This window comes from Kogia breviceps, chromosome 7 (genome assembly GCF_026419965.1).
Source record: "Kogia breviceps isolate mKogBre1 chromosome 7, mKogBre1 haplotype 1, whole genome shotgun sequence".
In the NCBI taxonomy this organism is placed as follows: domain Eukaryota; kingdom Metazoa; phylum Chordata; class Mammalia; order Artiodactyla; family Physeteridae; genus Kogia; species Kogia breviceps.
The window spans coordinates 101,183,132-101,202,339 of record NC_081316.1 but is presented as its reverse complement, the minus strand read 5'-3'; the positions used below and the strand labels follow the sequence as shown (position 1 = coordinate 101,202,339).

At 43.9% G+C, this 19,208-nt stretch overlaps 2 protein-coding genes across 3 annotated transcripts; one reads left to right on the top strand and one right to left on the bottom strand.

The window, feature by feature from the left end:
* Positions 1-1,791: 1,791 nt before the first annotated feature.
* Positions 1,792-4,433, bottom strand: HSPB2 (heat shock protein family B (small) member 2). The gene is made up of 2 exons (XM_059069498.2): positions 3,492-4,433; positions 1,792-3,000 (listed from the first exon to the last, which is right to left on the bottom strand). Exons 1-2 carry the CDS (start codon positions 3,583-3,585, stop codon positions 2,549-2,551), a joined length of 546 nt encoding a protein of 181 aa, XP_058925481.1. The 5' UTR covers positions 3,586-4,433; the 3' UTR covers positions 1,792-2,548.
* CRYAB (crystallin alpha B) lies at positions 3,257-8,241 on the top strand. 2 transcript variants are annotated; one of them, XM_067038926.1, is made up of 4 exons: positions 3,257-3,344; positions 4,466-4,864; positions 6,227-6,349; positions 7,895-8,241. In XM_067038926.1, exons 2-4 carry the CDS (start codon positions 4,664-4,666, stop codon positions 8,096-8,098), a joined length of 528 nt encoding a protein of 175 aa, XP_066895027.1. In that variant the 5' UTR covers positions 3,257-3,344; positions 4,466-4,663; the 3' UTR covers positions 8,099-8,241. The 2 variants fall into 2 exon arrangements, with proteins under 2 accessions (XP_066895027.1, XP_058925482.1); XM_059069499.2 differs by lacking the exon at positions 3,257-3,344 and adding an exon at positions 4,018-4,100.
* The last annotated feature ends 10,967 nt before the right edge of the window (positions 8,242-19,208 follow it).

The following is a 19,208-nucleotide window of genomic DNA, read 5'->3' as shown; positions in this document are numbered from 1 at the left end:
GGAGCGCAGGCTCTGGACGCGCAGGCTCAGCGGCCATGGCTCACGGGCCCAGCCGCTCCGCGGCACGTGGGATCTTCCCGGACCGGGGCACGAACCCGTGTCCCCTGCATCGGCAGGCGGACTCTCAACTACTGCGCCACCAGGGAAGCCCCCAACCCCTCTTTAGTGTCTTGTTCAGATGCCCAGTTATTTGTGTGTCCCTTATGGATGTTCAGGACCCAGCACTCAGCCCCATACTCCACAAAGAGTACCCTGGACGCTTCATTCCTCCCCATCTTCTTCCCTTACGAAAAATGGAAATAATAAGAGTCACAGCCTTGTAGGATTGTGGTGAAGATTAAATGACATAATGTATATAAAACTCTAGTCCAGGGCCTGCCACACGGGACCCTCTCAGTAAGTCCTAGCTATTGTTATTATTATTACTTCTTGTTCTCAGCTCATTGTTAGATGGTAAAGCATCTTACTTTATTGTCTGGTGATGGATCATTGCACTAGCCTCTTATTTCATGGCCGTGCTTCTCCCTGGCAATCCATTCTGTACTCTACCATTAACTGTATTCTTTTCATCCTGCTACCCAAACTTCTTAGCTTGGCACTTCCACAAAGTCTTCCACAATCTCGGTCCCTTTCTAGCTACTTTCTCTAATTTAAAGAAAAAAATGAAAGGAAAACATGTGAGATTTTTATATGACCAGAAATTCCAAAGGAACCAACACTGTGCTGTGGTAGTCAGAAAATCTGATATACCCAAAGCACCATTCATAGAAGTCTAGAGTGATAAACAACAGTATCGATTATTCCACTGGAGTCTGTACCAGTCATTCCATGATTGGAATAATAATTTTAGGTTTACGTGTTGAATTTCAAGTTACAGTGTCAAGAGGCAGTGTATTGAAGAGAAAGTTGTCTGAGTTATAAGTGGTATGGAAAGTCCTATAAAATATGGTTAAAAGAATTAGGCATGTTTAGCTGGGAAAGGGAAGCTTTTGGAGGACAGGATGGTTACTTTTAAATATTTGAAGGGAGTCTCAAGTGAAAGAAGGATTGCATTTATTTTCTGGACATAACCTGAACCAATGGGCAGAAGCTGCTGAAATGCAGATTTTGGATCAATGGAAGGAAGAATTTATAACAGATGTGTCCAAAAAGAAAATGAAATGGGCTACCTTATGAAGTTCTAAGCTCTCGGTCACTGAAAATGTCCCAGAAGTTGGCTAATAATCTTCAAAGTATTTGAATGGGATGGGGATTTGGACAAAATCAGAGGTTTCAAATTTTTTTCTAGCTAAGGAACACTTTCTTTTAAATGAAGCTCAGGTAAAAATTCCAACTACGAAACAGATCAAAGTGAAGCTGTTCTGGTTGAAGTCTGAATAGGATCCTTTTACAATTCTTTTTCTTCTCAGCTAGACGTTAAGATTCCTGAGAGTAGACAACAAAGGAGCATAGTTTTAAATTTATAATTACAATGTATAACCTCCATAGTATATTACTTGGGGTTTAATAAATATTTGTTGAGTGAGTGAACAAAAGAATACATCAACAGTTATTTCTTTAAGGTATGTTTTAATTTTTAATAGATGGCAATCCTTTAACCAAGAATTGTATTCTTCAAGTGAGGGTTCTTATCCTGGGGGTCCACAGATTCCCTAAGAGGGGCATATGAATGGATCTCAAGAGTTGTGTGAACCTACCCAAACTGTATGCCAAATTTCAGAGCATGTGTGTTTTTCTGGTAAGAGGATCTATTGCTTTTGCCAGATTTTTCAAGAGGGTCCATAAAAAATGTTAAGAATCAACCACTTTAATGGAAGAATTTCAGATGTCCATCACAACCTAGTAAAAGATATATTGGGGGGCAGGGAGGTCTTCTGGACAGACAATGGCAGAGGTTTCTGTGTCTGCGCCCCTGTGTCTGCATACTCGATCCCTCAGAATCAGAGACCATTTACAGTGGACAGACCTTAGTATGGGAAACCAGGGCTTTAGGCAACTCTGCAGCCAAAAGCTGTTTTCCCAACCCCTACCCAAAACAGGCCAGACAGTCTGGAGACCCTTGTTTTTGTGTCTCTAATCACCAGCTCAGACAGTGCCCTCTGGGCTGTTTGGATGGCATATCCCTTTTCCCTCCCAGGATCACTCTCTCTTTTGTTGCATTGTGAGAAAATTATGGCCAGGAATTTGATCTGGAGCCAGTGTCAGCTTCCAGGTGTGATCTCAGCATACAAGTGTGAGCTCAGGGTGCCATGACATTGGGTACATCTAACTGAGGACCTTTTTGTCTAGCTGTTCTTTTTGTCTCCCTCCCTGCCCATCCCATCCTCCAGGCCACAGAATAGGGAGCAGCACAAACAAGGCCCCGAGATTTGGGTTTATTCAGCTCCACCCAAAACTAAATGAAAACACTATGACACGTCCCAAGGGACCAAACCATACATGGTGACCATGCACTTTTCCCTTCCCCCAAGGATGCTGCTACCTCTGGGGTGGTGAGCAGCTAGTCCTATCACTGTGGGAGCTAGAAAGGGTGCTGGGTCTGTGGCACTCAGGGCTCAACACTGGCTGCCTCCTCTTCCTCTGGATCAGGAGGTGCAGGGAGCAGGGAGATGTAGACCTCATTGACCTCTGTGTCCAAATGTCGGCCGCCCCGAGGTGCCTCCAGGTTGAGGATGCCATCATGGGAGAGAGCAGCGCGGACCCGCCAGGGGTCAACATCAGCAGGCAGTACGTAGGTTCGGCAGAACTCTCTGGACACGAAGCCATGGCGGTCCAGGCGCTGGGGGTGCCGGGCAGACACCTCCAGTAGGTTGTCCACAGTCCTCACGGTTACCTCATCAGGGGTAAAGTGGCTCACATCCAGAAACGCCTGGAACTTGCCCTCACTGAGCCGAAGCTCAGAGGCCCCTGCCCTGCTGCCCTCCCCAGCTTGGGCGGCCCGGGGCCGGACATAGTAGCCATGGTAGAGGGTGGGGGTCAGGATCTCTTCTGGCAGGAGGCCTGAGGGGCAGAGAGAGAGAGAAGGCAAGAGGCAGGATGAGGGAGGATGGGGTGGGAAGGAGGGCGAACTGAGAGTAGATCAGGAGGTGAGGCCTAGGGAGGACTGGAGGGGAGTCAGGAGAAGCAGGGAAGGGGAAGGAGGGGTCCCAGTGGCTGGAATGAGGCGGCTGGGGAGAGGAGATTGAGAAAGGGAATGAGTTGGGATGAAGAAGAGCAAGCCAAACCGGGTCTGGGTGGTTCGCAGGGGAGGCATCCCGAGGGGAGCAGGGGCAGGTATCAGAGCACAGCGGGCAGCAGTCCGCACCGAGGTCAGGAGGAAGGGGAGCGAGCCCTGCCCGGAGCGGGTGAGGGGGGGAGTCTGGGGTGGGAGACGGCTCGCCCCAGGAGTTCAGTTAAGCCCGGAGTGGGGTGGAGGCCAGTATCATTGGGAGGTCAGCCCAGAATTTCAGCAGGTGGGGGTGGGAGGCAAGGGGGTGGCGTCCGTGCCATACCTTCCCCGAAGCGCTGCTCGCCCAGGCGGCTCGGGTTGGCAAACTCGTACTCGGCGGTGGCCGGGTGGGCATGTGGCACCGAGCGGCCCGACATGGCTGCAGAGCCGCCGGCGGACCCGGCTCGAGGTGCGGCCCCAGCAGGCGCAGCAGCACCCCTCCAGCTGCCGCAGAGCCCGGGCGCACTCGGAGGTGGGGGCGGGGTCTACACCACCCAAAATAGTGCCGAGCCCGGTGGGGGAGGGGCGGGCAGCACCCGCGTCGAGTGTGGCCCGCACCGCCTGGACCCCCGTCCCCTCCGCTGCACACCCTTCAGCTGTCACGGGGAGGCCCCCCCCCCCCGGGGAGGACAGCTGGGGGTCCTGGCTGCGGAGCGAGCTGGGGAGGGGAGGCTGGTGGCGGAGGCCCCGGAGAGACCGCCCTGAGACCCTCCCAAAGAGTTTGCACGTTTTCCACGCCCCTCTTCTCCTTGTCAGTGGCAGGCAGCCGGCGCTCTGCTTCATCAAGCTCCCCTGGATTTACTGTTCTGCGAGGCCTGTAAAAGTGAACGACGCAAACAACTTTCTCCCCTTTCTCTGCGGTGGGGTGAGGGGCCTTACTGCCCAGATTAAGGTCAGGGTCCTCTCTGAACCCAGGGAGACCCAGGGCACCACGTGGAAACCTGCCGTTGACATGTTGGTGATCACTATTCTCCTTCAGGGACCCACAAAGAGTTAATATCCTGGGACCCAGCCTAGTTAGATTCCAGTTCCTGCCCAGGCCCAAGATAGTGTCTGGCCGCATTCCCTTGGCATGCTAGGCTGCAGAGGAGGAGGAGGAGGGGCCCACTGCCCTCCTGCCTGGGATTCCTGCCTCAGTCCCAACTCCAGAGAAGGGGGTGGGGGTGGGTGCCATGGGGTGCGGACAGAAAGCGAGTAAATCAAGACCAGGACAAGTCACTGGCCAGCTCAGACGTGTTTGTATTTCTCTTTTCTTAGCTCAGTGAGTACTGGGTATGTGTCACACTGCCAAATCCCCAATCACAAGTCTCCATGAACGGGCAGTGAGCTGGGATAATAAAACCCCTGACATCACCATTCCAGAAGCTTCAGAAGACTGCGTATATAAGGGGCTGGCTGTAGCTGCGGCTGAAGGAGCTGACCAGCCAGCTGAGTCCCCACACTCACCTAGCCACCATGGACATCGCCATCCACCACCCCTGGATCCGCCGCCCCTTCTTTCCTTTTCACTCTCCCAGCCGCCTCTTCGACCAGTTCTTTGGCGAACACCTGTTGGAGTCTGACCTCTTCCCAGCTTCTACTTCCCTGAGCCCCTTCTACCTTCGGCTGCCTTCCTTTCTGCGGGCACCCAGCTGGATTGACACTGGGCTCTCAGAGGTAAGTCTCCCCTCTGCCAGGACAGGTGAGTTCATTCTGGAGCCTCCTGGAAGTGTCTCCATCCACTGTCCTTTTCCTCCTGGCCTAAATCTGACTAGGTCTAAGGGTCCCAAGTGTCTTAGGCTCTTGTGTGTCCTGCAGTGAAGAAAGATCAGGTCCCTAGTTCCTCTCTTCCCCAGTCACCTGTTTGTATTCGATGCACCTCTGTATCCTATTTATTACAGTTTTTCCATGTGTTATGAAGATCATTCTCTGTCCCATCTTCTAAGTAGGATGTCCCTTTCTGGTCTGGTTCATAATGATCTGCAGGGAAAGAGCTGCCTTCAGACTCCTTTGGCTCACCTCTTCTAATACCTCACACTCCTGACAAATACTATCATCTCAAGTTCCAGAGCCAAGAGACAGTCCTACCTCACCCTGAGCTTTTCATCCAGGCTGCATGGAGCTGGAGACAGCAGTCACTATTTTCTTCCTTTCTATTCCCTCTTCTATGATTTTCTGGGTTTCTCAGGGCTGTGACAGGGCACTAGCCTGGGTCCAAGCCTAATGAGGATAGAAGGTAGGTCAAGTTTAGGGATCCCCCTCCACTTGTCCTGAGAGGGTAGGAGAATGGGGCGAACAGATAAGATTGACAGAAGCTGTCACAGATAACTCTCTGGTTTAAAAATATTCAAGAGTGAGTTAATAGGAGCCGAGTGGGCAAGGGCTTTGGAAGGACAATCAGAGCTAGCAGAACATTCCAGATTGAGTGGGTGGGAAACTTGGCAGAGACTTGAGTAAGAAGAAGGGGCCTTTGTCTCACAGACAAATGACAAGGCCAGGCATTGGGTCAGAGAAGCCGCAGAAACCATGCCCAGACCCATCCTTGTGATTTGTCCCCTGGGTGGCCTGTCTTCTTCCCTGTCCCCGTAAATAAAGTTTGGCCTGATGACCAAATGGTGTGCCTTGGGTACCACTGTGGTGGCACCCCTGAACTAGAGAGTCATGTTTATTCAAAAAGGGATTTTTAGCTAAAAAGAGGAGGATAGGGCTTCCTTGGTGGCGCAGTGGTTGAGAGTCCGCCTGCCGATGCAGGGGACACGGGTTGGTGCCCTGGTCCGGGAGGATCCCACGTGCCGCGGAGCAGCTGGGCCCGTGAGCCATGGCCGCTGAGCCTGCGCGTCCGGAGCCTGTGCTCCGCAACGGGAGAGGCCACAACAAGTGAGAGGCCCGCGTACTGCAAAAAAAAAATAATAAAAATAATAAAATAAAAAGAGGAGGATAAACTACCTGGAAAGACAACAAGTCTGCAGAATGAGACTGTACTAGTGTTCATATTCCTACTATCTTTTGTCTTCCCCTCCCCCACCTTGCTGTTTCCAGATGCGGCTGGAGAAGGACAGATTCTCCGTCAACCTGGATGTGAAGCACTTCTCCCCAGAGGAACTCAAGGTCAAGGTGGTGGGAGATGTGATTGAGGTGCATGGCAAACATGAAGAGCGCCAGGTACGTAGCTGACTTTCTCTTCTGCTCATTCATCCAGCGCGTACTATACGCCGGAGACAGCCATCAGCCCCTGAGGCTGGCAGCATTCCAGTCCTAAACCATAAGAGTCAAGAACAGGGATTAAACCTGTTGTTGTTATTGTTGCTGTTGTTCTGGCCAGAGAAGTGATCTTTGTTGTTTGTTTTGATTTGATTGCCTCAGATGGGATAGATGGGATGTTAACTTCCTGTTTAAGCTGGTGGTTCTCAACCTTGACCATATTAGAATTGCCAGAGGAATTTTTTTAAAAATCCCAATGCTCAGGCATATCCCAGGGCAGTTAAATCAGGATTTTTTTCAAAGCTCCCTAGGGGATTCTAATGTACAGTTAGTCAAGGCTGAAGACCACTGATTTAGGAGTAGTGGCTGTCAGACATCTGATTGCTTTATGTAATTACATTAACTGCATGCACTCGGAAGGCCCTTGAATTTGAGACTTTTCTTTCAGATGTTTTGGAATTCACTTCTCTTTAGCCCATCTTAATGCTGAACTACTTGCTTTGCCTAAGCTTCAGAGCTCTACTCAGCTCCTAATACCCTAGACCCATGTGGAAATCAGTTGAGAGCCTGTCTGGATAAATGCTTGAGATTCAGCAGGTGTAAAGGTTAGGGTCAGAATTCTTTAGCCAAGGGCTTCCCTGGTGGCGCAGTGGTTGAGAATCCGCCTGCCAATGCAGGAGACACGGGTTCGTGCCCTGGTCCGGGAAGATCCCACATGCCGCGGAGCAACTAAGCCCGTGAGCCATGGCCGCTGAGCCTGTGCGTCCGGAGCCTGTGCTCCGCAACGGGAGAGGCCACAACAGTGAGAGGCCCGCATACCGGAAAAAAAAAAAAAAAAAAAAAAAAGAATTCTTTAGCCAAATTCTAAAGAATTGGATAGCTTTTCAAAACTCTGGGAGAGTTTTTCAATGAGTTTGCTTCCTACCGGAAGGCAGTGAAAGCGCGGAGTCCTTACCACTGGACCACCAGGGAATTCCCAACTCAGAAACTTGTGCATCAAACAGTATAGTGTGAGGTCCTCAAGCTATTTCAGTTTTGCTTGTATGATTCAACTTTAGATCAGAACCTCCCTGGAGGGAGTCTTTATTGTTGTTGTTGTTATTATTAGGTCTCTTGGTCTGGAACCTTCTGGAACATTCCTGAAGAGTCAGGACAATTTCTGGGTTTCCTCAGGGACTCAAATCTTCAAAGCCAGATGATACTGCAAATCCTGTAGGCCCAAAAAACATTGATCTAAACCTCTGGGAAATACCCCTGAACATGTCCATGCCTGAGGGTTTAGAGAGCTATGAAGTTTTGGCTGTTCAGACTTCTCAGACTCTCATTGGTAGGAGTGACCACCTAGGCAATTTCATCTTAGCCCCAAACAGAACAGCTATTTAGCTTTCTCTAAAGTTGCCATGCATTTGGCCACACCTAAGGGGAAGGAGGATGTCTGAGTTCTAGGCAAGTGATGCTATTTCCTCTTCTTATCTCTCTACCTCTTTCCTTATTCTCTTGGATTAGGATGAACATGGCTTCATCTCCCGGGAGTTCCACCGGAAATACCGGATCCCAGCTGATGTGGACCCTCTCACCATTACTTCATCCCTGTCATCTGATGGCGTCCTCACTGTGAATGGACCAAGGAAACAGGTCTCCGGCCCTGAGCGCACCATTCCCATCACCCGTGAAGAGAAACCTGCTGTCACTGCAGCCCCCAAGAAGTAGATGCCCTTTCTCTAACTGCATTTTTTAAAACAAGAAAATTTCCCCACCAGTGAATGAAAATCTTGTGACTAGTGCTGAAGCTTATTAATGCTAAGGGCAGGCCCAAATTATTAAGCTAATAAATATCATTCAGCAACAGATAACTGTCTTGTGTTTGAATGTTCTGTAATAATTATCACATATGATTTAGGGGACTCCAGGGATATTAGGGTCAGAATGACTGTTTCCAGCATTTACTCATGGGATAAATTTAGCAAGTCACTTAAGCTTTATGGTCTTTAGGTCTTCCATTTATAACATGGGGTACTGATTTGTACACTAGTTGTAAGGAGTAAATTAAGGAGAAAAAGGAGGTAAAGCCCTTAGCAGAGTTCAAGGAATATTAGTTCCTCTCCTCCCTCTTTGATTTTGGCCCTCAGTTCCAATAACAAATCTGAATGAGGTCTGGATGACAATGCATAAAAGGCCTTAGTGCGTCTCTGAAATTAATCATGTCACCAGGGAGCAGATGGTATCCTCAACTTTGACATTTTGCTACTGATAAGTATTGCCTTCAGCTGATTCACTAGGTGGACAGGTGATTATCACATAGGACAGGTGATTATCTCCAAACAAGCCTCTCAGGTGTAGTCCCTTAATTATCCAGTAAACACCTATTAAAACTAAGACTGGGAAATATACAATCCATTGACCCAACAATTTAAAAAGGTTAACTTTTTGTTTATTTTTAAATATTTATTTGTTTAAGCCACTCTGGGTCTTAGTTGTGGCATGTGGGATCTTTAGTTGCAGCATGTGGGCTCTTAGTTGTGGCATGCATGTGGGATCTAGTTCCCCAACCAGGATCGGAACCTGGGCCCCTTGCATTGGGAGTGTGGATTTTTACCCACTGGGCCACCAGAGAAGTTCCTTATTTTTTTTATTTTTTAAATTTTATTGAAGTATAGTTGACTTATTATACAATGTTGTGTTAATTTCTGCTCTTCAGCAAAGTGACTCAGTTATCCACATTCATATATATATTTTCATATTCTTTTCCATTATGGTTCATCACGGGATATTGAATATAGTTCCCTGTGCTATATTGTAGAACCTTGTTTATCCATCCTATATATAATAGTTTGTATCTGCTAATCCCAAACTCCCAATCCTTTCCTCCCCCATCCCCCACCACAGGCAACCACAAGTCTGTTCTCTATGTCTGTGAGTGTGTTTCTGTTTCGTAGGTATGTTCATTTGTGTCATATTTTAGTTTAGTTTAGTTTTTTTTTTTTTTTTTGGCCACACCACGCGGTATGTAGGATCTTAGTTCCCCAACCAGGGATCAAACCTGCACCCCCTGCATTGGAAGCATGGAGTCTTAACCACTGGACCACCAGGAAAGTCCCTTTTTATTATTTATTTATTTATTTATTGGTGTGTCATATTTTAGATTCCACATATAAATGATATCATATGGTATTTGTCTTTAAAAGGTTTAAGAATTACAGTGAATAACAACAGATCAATAAGTGATTATATTATTTAGCTTAAACAAAGACATATTGCTCTACAAAAACACCTCTATTTCACTTTTGTGAGTCTAGACAAACTTCTCATTCAATTAATGAAAAATAGCCCTGGTATAAATGTTTAGAGACAACTCTTATTTTTTCTGCACCCTCTTCTAGCTGATTTCTGATTTCTCACAAGGACTCTTTCCTTCACAAAACTTACAGTTTGGGGATTGGCCATGCTTTTAAAATATGACACGTGAAACAATTGTCAAAAGTTTTTATGTTGTAGGGGTGTGGAGCTAGGACAATATACATTGCAAATCTATACAGGTTCAAAATGTTTTCTCTTAAAAAACAACTTCCTAATAGTCTGAAATGCTGTGATCTAGCCAGAAGTCAGATTTCTCTAAACTTAGAGCCAATTTTTATGGCTGGGTAGCAGACATTGTTGGCTGCCTAAGTAACCCATTTACCACCTTCAGTCTTGCCAACAGCACCCCAGATTGGTTTAGGTATCCACCATATTCTTCCTAGCCATGTGCCTCAGGAAAGTGAAGGGTTCCCCCAAGCTCCAGTCAGAGTTGGTCTAAATCAATCATGGAAATTCCCTTCCTTCTGTAGGGATTAATCTTGAAAGGGCTACAACCCAATTATGATCAATGAGACAGGAGGGAAATTCGCTATAGATGCTTCTAGAAAAGCTTTTTACCTTTAAAAAGACTTGCCAAAAAAGAGAGAGGGCGGGATGGAAGAGGGAGAGGGAGAGAGACAGAGAGAAAGAGAGAGAGAGAGAGAGATTGATTTTTTTCTTGCTCTGCATGTTGGAGCATGAGAATGTGATACTCAGATTGCTGTAGGCATCTTGAAACCATGAGGGAGCACCCATGATATACTGATGATGGCTGAGCAAGAAGATGGTAAAACTCCGAGACCTTGATGGGTCATTGAACTGTTTAACTGGTCAACTTTAGAGCTTCCTTACTTCACAATGTCTTATTACATCTCATTTTTGTTTAATCTTTTTTGATGAGGGTTTTATGTTACTGGTATGCAAAAACACCTTAACTGATTGAGGCTGAATTAAGTAGTGTAAAAAACTGAAGAATGCCCTGGAAACCATGTGTCAGCTTTAATCATTTTAGTGAATTACCAGATTTCTCAAGCAGACATAAACTTAATGATTTGATCTTAAATGAATCACACTTTGTCTATTAGAGTATGATATTTATGTTTTTGACAAATCTGTTCAGAATGTGCAGGGTCTTTTGTGTTTATTATTATCATCCCCAAGTCAGACTAGTTTTTTGTTGTTATTCTTTTCCAGATCACATGCTTTGCTATAGCTATTTGTTCACTGCTATTAGTATAGAACTTTTCTTTCTTTCTTTCTTCTTACTTTTTTTTGCGGTATGCGGGGGCCTCTCACTGTTGTGGCCTCCGCGGCATGTGGGATCTTCCCGGTCTGGGGCACGAACCCGTGTCCCCTGCATCGGCAGGCGGATTCTCAACCACTGCACCACCAGGGAAACCCAGGACTTTTCTAGTCTAGCATATTTGGGGGATTTTTCTTTAGCTTTATAGCTAGCTCTTCCATAATTCTACTTCATTCCCTATGTCTGAATTATGCCAGAAGTTTGTTGAGGCAATTTTAATTAGCAGTTATTATGTTTTTTAATATTAGCTAACATTTATTAAGCACTTACTATTAGGTATGCACTGTGCTAAGAAGTGCTTTACCTGTTTTTGAACTATCATTTTTTTTTAAAATAAATCTGGGAAATGTGTGTAGAGTACATACATATAGTTTCAATAAGATGTAACACAGAAACCAAAGGGATGTTTTGCCTAATGGTTTGGGAATGATACATATTTTCATGCTTAGAAAAATCCTATTCTATTTAATACTTCACATTTTATTTGAATATTGCACTGGATTTGACCTTTGCTCTGAAGATTTACAATGACTATTTTTTAAAGGTATATATATTTTAATTAATTTATTTCTTTTTATTTTCTTGACTGTGTTGGGTCTTGGTTGCCGTGCATGGGCTTTCTCTAGTTGTGGCGAACGGGGGCTACTCTACGTTGCGGTGCACGGGCTTCTCATTGCAGTGGCTTTTCTTGTTGCAGAGCACGGGCTCTAGGCGCGTGGGCTTAGCAGCAGTTGTGGCTCGTGGGCTCTAGAGCACGGGCTCAGTAGCTGTGGCGCATGGGCTTAGCTGCTCTGCTGCATGTGGGACCTTCCCGGAACAGGGCTCAAACCTGTGTCCCCTGCATTGGTAGGTGGATTCTTAACCACTGCGCCACCAGGGAAGTCCCTTACAATGACTATTCATTCAACAATTATTTGAGTGCCTACCATGTGCTAGCTACAAAAATAAGACATGCTTTTTTGCCCTAACACAATTAAAAATTGAGCGGAAGAATAGGCAAGTAAAAAGACGTAGATTTCAAGTTTCTACGATGTCCACTCAAAATGTCTGTTATGGGGGCCCTAAAGAGGATTACCTACTCTGGACATAGAAGGAATCCTGGAGATGGTTACCCCTGACCAAATTTTTTTAACAGCTTTATTGAGATATCATTCATTACTATACTATTTACCCATTGAAAGTGTACAATTTAATGGTTTTATTTAAATTCACAGAGCTGTACATCCATCACCAAAGTCAATTTTAGGACATTTCATTAGCCAAGATGCTAACTTATACCCATTAGTTATCCCCCTCCAATGCCCACCCCTCAGCCCTAGGCAACCTCTAGTCTACATTCTCTCTCTATGTATTTGCCTGTTTTGGACATTTCATATAAGTGGAATCATACAATACATGGCCCTATGTGACTAGCTTCTTTCACTTAGCAGAATGTTTTAAAGTATCCACCATATGGTTGCATGTATCAGTACTTCACTCGTTTCTATTGCCAAATAATATTTCTTTACATGGATTGACTGCATTTTATTTACCCATTCATCAATTGATGGACATTTGAGTTACTTCCACTTTTTGTCTATTATGAATAATGCTGCTATGAACATTCATGTACTAGTTTTTGTGTGGACATATGTTTTCATTTCTCTTGAGTATATATCTAGGAGTGGAATTGCTGGATTATATGGTAACTTTCCATCTAGCCTTTTGAGGTACTGTCAGACTATTTTCCAAGGCAGCTGCCCATTTTTTAAAAATTAATTTATTTTATTTTTATTTATTTTTGGCTGTGTTAGGTCTTTGTTTCTGTGCACGGGCCTGCTCTAGTGGTGGCCAGCGGGGGCCATTCTTCGTTGCGGTGCCCAGGCTTCACTGCAGTGGCTTCTCTTGTTGAGGAGCACGGGCTCTAGGCGTGCGGGCTTCAGTAATGTGGCTCGCGGGCTCTAGAGTGCAAGCTCAGTAGCTGTGGCGCATGCGCTCAGCTGCTCCGCAGCATGTGGGATCTTCCCAGACCAGGGCTCAAACCCATGTCCCTTGCATTGGCAGGCAGATTCTTAACCACTGCACCACCAGGGAAGCCCATCTGCCCATTTAAAATTCCCACCAGCAGTGTATGAGGGTTCCAACCTCTCAATATCTTCACCAACAGTTATAATTATCTTTTTGGTTATAGCCATCCTAGTGGGTGTCTCACTGAATTCTTAATGGTTTATAGGACTTAGCAAGGTTAAGAGGGAAGAAAATGCATCTAGAAGGGGGAACAGCATGAAGTGCCCAGGCAGGTATTGATATTTATGTTTGGTTGGAGCACTAGATATATGAGAGGGAATGTGGGAGATGAGGAATAAGAGTCAGAAAGTAGAGAAAACTCTGCTAAGGAGTTTGAAAATTATTTTGAAGGCTATAAAAGCCAGTGAAAGATTTTAACCAAGTGAGTAGCATGATCCACTCTGCATTTTTAGACTTAATCTGGGAGCAATATAGTGATTAATAAATAGATACCAAAATGGAAAATAGAGACATCAACCAAAAGGGTAAGAGTGAGAAAGAAATAATGGGAAAGTGGAATATAGCAAAGGCAACAGAGATGTAACAAAGAGGGACATAATCAAGACATAATGTGGAGATAGAATTTATAGGGCTTGGTATCTGTTTTAATGGGAAGGATGAGAAAGGGGGATTCAAAATAATTCCTTGCATTCTGTTTTTGACAACTGTGTGAATTTATTAGGCAATACATAATATTAAAAATAAGAAAGAGTGGTTAAGACACATAAAAGAAAACTATGGAATTCACCAACATATGAAATATACAAGATGGACAAATTTGAGACTGAAGATTATGAACTCAGTTGTAGGTATCAGGAAATTACCTCAACCATATATGAAAAACCCACAGCTAACATCATACTCAATGGTGAAGATTGAAAGCCTTTCCTCTAAGACTAAGATCAAGACAGGGATGTCCACTTTTACCACTTCTATTCAATATATTATTGCAAGTTCTAGCCAGAGCAATTAGGCAAGAAAAAGAAAAGCATCCAAGTTGGAAAGAAACTAGTAAAACTATTTCTATTTACAAAAGACATGATCTTACATATAGAAAACCCTAAAGATTTCACCAAAAATATAAATTAGAACTAATAAACAAGTTCAGCAACATTGCAGGGTATAAAAGCAACAAACACACAAAAATCAGTTGCATTTCTATACACTTACAATGAATAATCCAAAAAGGAAATTAAGAAAACAATTCCATTTACAATAGCATCAGGAAGAATAAAATATTCGAGGAAGAGTCGAGAAATAACCTCGACTAAGGAGGCAAAAAACTTGTACACTAAAAACTATAAGACATTGCTAAAATAAATTAAAGAAGACATAAATGGAAAGACATCTATGTTCACGGATTAGAAAACTTAATATTGTTAAGATATCAATACTGGCTAAAGTGATCTACAGATTCAAAGCAACTCTTATCAAAATTCCAATAATGTTTTTTGCAGAGATAGAAAATTCCACCCTAAAATTCACATGGAATCTCAAAGGACCCTGAATTAGCCAAAACCATCTTGAAAAAGAGGAAAAAATTTGGAAGATTCACACTTCCTGATTTCAGAACTTATTACAAAAGTACAATAATAAAAAAAAGTGTGGTACTGGCATAAAGGCAGGCATAGACCAAGGAATAGAATAGGGAGCCCAGAAATAATCTCTTGCATATAAAGTCAAATGATTATTGACAAAGGCACCAAGACCTTTCAATGGGGAAAGGACAGTCTTTTCAACACAAGGTGCTGGGAAAACTGGATATCCACATGCAAAAGAATGAAATTAGACCCTTACCTTATATAATATACAAAAATTAACTCAGAAAGGATCAAACACCTAATCATAAGAGCTAAAAGAAAAAAAACACAGAGACAAAGCTTCATGACATTGATTTTAGCAATGATTTATTGGATATGACACCAAAATTTTAGGCAATAAAAGAAAAAATAGATAAATTGTACTTCATCAGAACTGAAAACATGGGCTTCCCTAGTGGCACAGTGGTTGAGAATCCGCCAGCCGATGCAGGGGACACGGGTTCATGCCCCGGTCCAGGAAGATCCTGCATGCCGCGGAGCGGCTGGGCCCATGAGCCATGGCCGCTGGGCCTGTGCATCTAGAGCCTGTGCTCCGCAACGGGAGAGGCACAGCAGTGAGAGGCCCGCGTACCACAAAAACAAACAAACAAACAAAAAAACTGAAAACTTTTGTGCATCAAAGGACACTATCAAGAGAGTGAAAGGACAACCTACAGAATGAGAGAAAATATTTGCAAATTATATAGTATCTGATTAGGGATTAGTATCCAGAATATATAAAGATATATAAAGAACACGTACAACTCAACAACAAAAAAGCAAACAACGCAATTCAAAAATGAGCAAAGGACTTGAATAAACATTTCTCCAAAGACACATACAAATAACTGATAAGCACATGGAAAGATGCACAAGATCACTAGCCATTAGGAAAATACAAATCAAAACCACAGCAGGATACCATTTTACACCCACTAGGATGGCTATTATAAAATGAAAACAAACAAACAAAACACCAGAAAATAAGTGTTGGTAAAGATGTGGAGAAATTGGAACCCTTGTGCATTACTGATAGGAATGTAAAAAAGTGCAGCCGCTGTGGAAAACTGGAGTTTCCAAACTGTTAAACAGAATTACCATATGATCTGGCAATTCCACTTCTGGGTATATACCCAAAAGAATTGAAAGCAGGGATTCAAACAAATATTTGTGCACCAATGTTCATAGCAGCATTATTCACACTAGCCAAAAGGTGAGAACAACCCAAATGTCTATTAACAAATGAACAGAGAAGCAAACTGTGGTATTATACATACAATGGAGTATGACTTAGTCTTAAAAAGGATACATGCTGTAACATGGATGAACCTTGAAAACATGCTGAGCGAAATAAGCTAGAGACAAAAAGAAAAATATTGCATTATTCCACTTATATGAGGTACTTATAATAGGTAAATTCATAGAGACAGAAAACAGAGGTTACCAGGGACAAGAGAAGAGGTTGCTGAATTGGTACAAGTATCAGTTTGTGATGATGAAAAAGTTCTGGAAACGGATAGTGGTGATTGTTGTACAACATTGTGAATGTATTTAATGCCACTGAATTGTATACTTAAAAACAATAAAAACATTTTTTAAAATTTATTTATTTATTTATTTATTTTTGGCTGCATTGGGTCTTCATTGCTGCAGGTGGGCTTTCTCTAGTTGCAGCGATCTGGGGCTACTCTTCATTAACAGTGTGTGGGCCTCTCATTGTGGTGGCTTCTCTTGTTGCGGAGCACGGGCTCTAGGTGCATGGGCTTCAGCAGTTGTGGCACACAGGCTCAGCAGTTGTGACTCGTGGGCTTAGTTGCTCCATGGCATGTGGGATCTTCCTGGGCCAGAGCTTGAACCCATGTCCCCTGCATTGGCAGGTGGATTCCTAACCACTGCACCTCCAGGGGAGTCCCAAAATGGTACATTTTATGTTATGTATATTTTATCACTATAAAAGATAGGCTGAATCAGGCTCCTGGACTTCAGACTATACTACAAAGCTACAGTAATCAAGACAGTATGGTACTGGCACAAAAACAGAAATATAGATCAATGGAACAGGATAGAAAGCCCAGAGATAAACCCACGCACACATTGTCACCTTATATTTGATAAAGGAGGCAAGAATATACAGTGGAGAAAAGACAGCCTCTTCAATAAGTGACGCTGGGAAAACTGGACAGCTACATGTAAAAGAATGAAATTAGAACACTACCTAACACCATACACAAAAATAAACTCAAAATGGATTAAAGACCTAAATGGAAGGCCAGGCACTATAAAACTCTTAGAGGAAAACATAGGCAGAATACTCTATGACATACATCACAGCAAGATCCTTTTTTTTCTTTTTGCGGTACACAGGCCTCTCACTGCTGTGGCCTCTCCCGTTGCGGAGCACAGGCTCCGGACGCGCAGGCTCAGTGGCCATGGCTCACGGGCCCAGCCACTCTGCGGCATGTGGTATCTTCCCAGACCGGGGCACGAACCCGTGTCCCCTGCATCGGCAGGCAGACGCTCAACCATTGTGCCACCAGGGAAGCCCCAGCAAGATCCTTTTTGACCCACCTCCTAGAGAAATGGAAATTAAAAAAAATAAACAAATGGGACCTAATGAAACTTAAAAGCTTTTGCACAGCAAAGGAAACCATGAACAACACGAAAAGAAAACACTCAGAATGGGAGAAAATATTTGCAAATGAAGCAACTGACAAAGGATTAATCTCCAAAATTTACAAGCAGCTCATGCAGCTCAATATCAGAAAAAATACAAACAACCCAATCCGAAAATGGGCAGAAGACCTAAATAGACATTTCTCCAAAGAAGATATACAGATTGCCAACAAACACATGAAAGGATGCTTGACATCACAACTCATTAGAGAAATGCAAATCAAAACTACAATGAGGTATCACCTCACACCAGTCAGAATGGCCATCATCAAAAAATCTACGAACAAGATATGCTGGAGAGGGTGTGGAGAAAAGGGAACCCTCTTGCACTGTTGGTGGGAATGTAAACTGATACAGCCACTATGGAGAACAGTATGGCGATTCCTTAAAAAACTAAAAATAGAACTACCATACGACCCGGCAATCCCACTATTGGGCATATACCCTGAGAAAACCATAATTCAAAAAGAGTCATAGGGCTTCCCTGGTGGCGCAGTGGTTGAGAATCCGCCTGCCGATGCAGGAGACACGGGTTCGTGCCCTGGTCCGGGAAGATCCCACATGCCGCGGAGCAACTAAGCCCGTGAGCCATGGCCGCTGAGCCTGTGCGTCCGGAGCCTGTGCTCCGCAATGGGAGAGGCCACAACAGTGAGAGGCCCGCATACCGCAAAAAAAAAAAAAAAAAAAAAAAAAAAAAAAAAAAAAAAAAAAAAAAAAAAAAAAGAGTCATATACCACAATGTTCATTGCAGCTCTATTTACAATAGCCAGGACATGGAAGCAACCTAAGTGTCCATTGACAGATGAATGGATAAAGAAGATGTGGCCCATATATACAATGGAATATTACTCAGCCATAAAAAGAAACGAAATTGAGTTACTTGTAGGGAGGTGGACAGACACAGTGTGTCATACAGAGTGAAGTAAGTCAGAAAGAGAAAAACAAATACTGTATGCTAACATATATATACGGAATCTAAAAAAAAAAACGTTCATAAGAACCTAGGGGCAGGACAGGAATAAAGATGCAGATGTAGAGAATGGACTTGAGGACACAGGGAGTGGGAAAGGTAAGCTGGGCTGAAGTGAGAGAGTGGCATGGACATATATACACTACCAAATGTAAAATAGGATAGCTAGTGGAAAGCAGCAGCATAGCACAGGGAGATCAGCTCGGTGCTTTGTGACCACCTAGAGGGGTGGAATAGGGAGGGTGGGAGGGAGAAGCAAGAGGGAGGAGACATGGGGATATATGTATATGTATAGCTGATTCACTTTGATATAAAGTAGAAACTAACACACCATTATAAAGCAATTATACTCCAAAATAAAGATATTAAAAAAATATGCTGGATACCTAGGGTATAGGACAGGTATATAACATATAAACTTAAAACATGTGCCTATAAAATACTCATACTGCAAGAACACACACCAATGAATTATTAGTATTAATAAGAGACAACTCAAATTCTAAAGTTGATCTGATAATACAGTGCAATTTCCATCAATATCCTAACAGTATCTTTTTGTGCAACTTGACAAGTTGATCCTAAAATTTATATTGAAATGCAAAGGGTCAAAAATACCTAAGAGCCTCTCGAATAAAAACAAGGTAAAATGATTTGATCTACTGGATATTAAGACTTATACAATTATCATAATTGAGATAGTTAGGTAATTAAGCCATTGTAGCTAAGATGGGATTTTAAAAAATGACAAATAGAGCTTCCCTGGTGGCGCAGTGGTTGAGAGTCCGCCTGCCAATGCAGGAGGCACGGGTTCGTGCCCCGGTCTGGGAAGATCCCACATGCCGCGGAGCGGCTGGGCCTGTGAGCCATGGCCGTTGAGCCTGCGCGTCTGGAGCCTGCGCTCCGCAATGG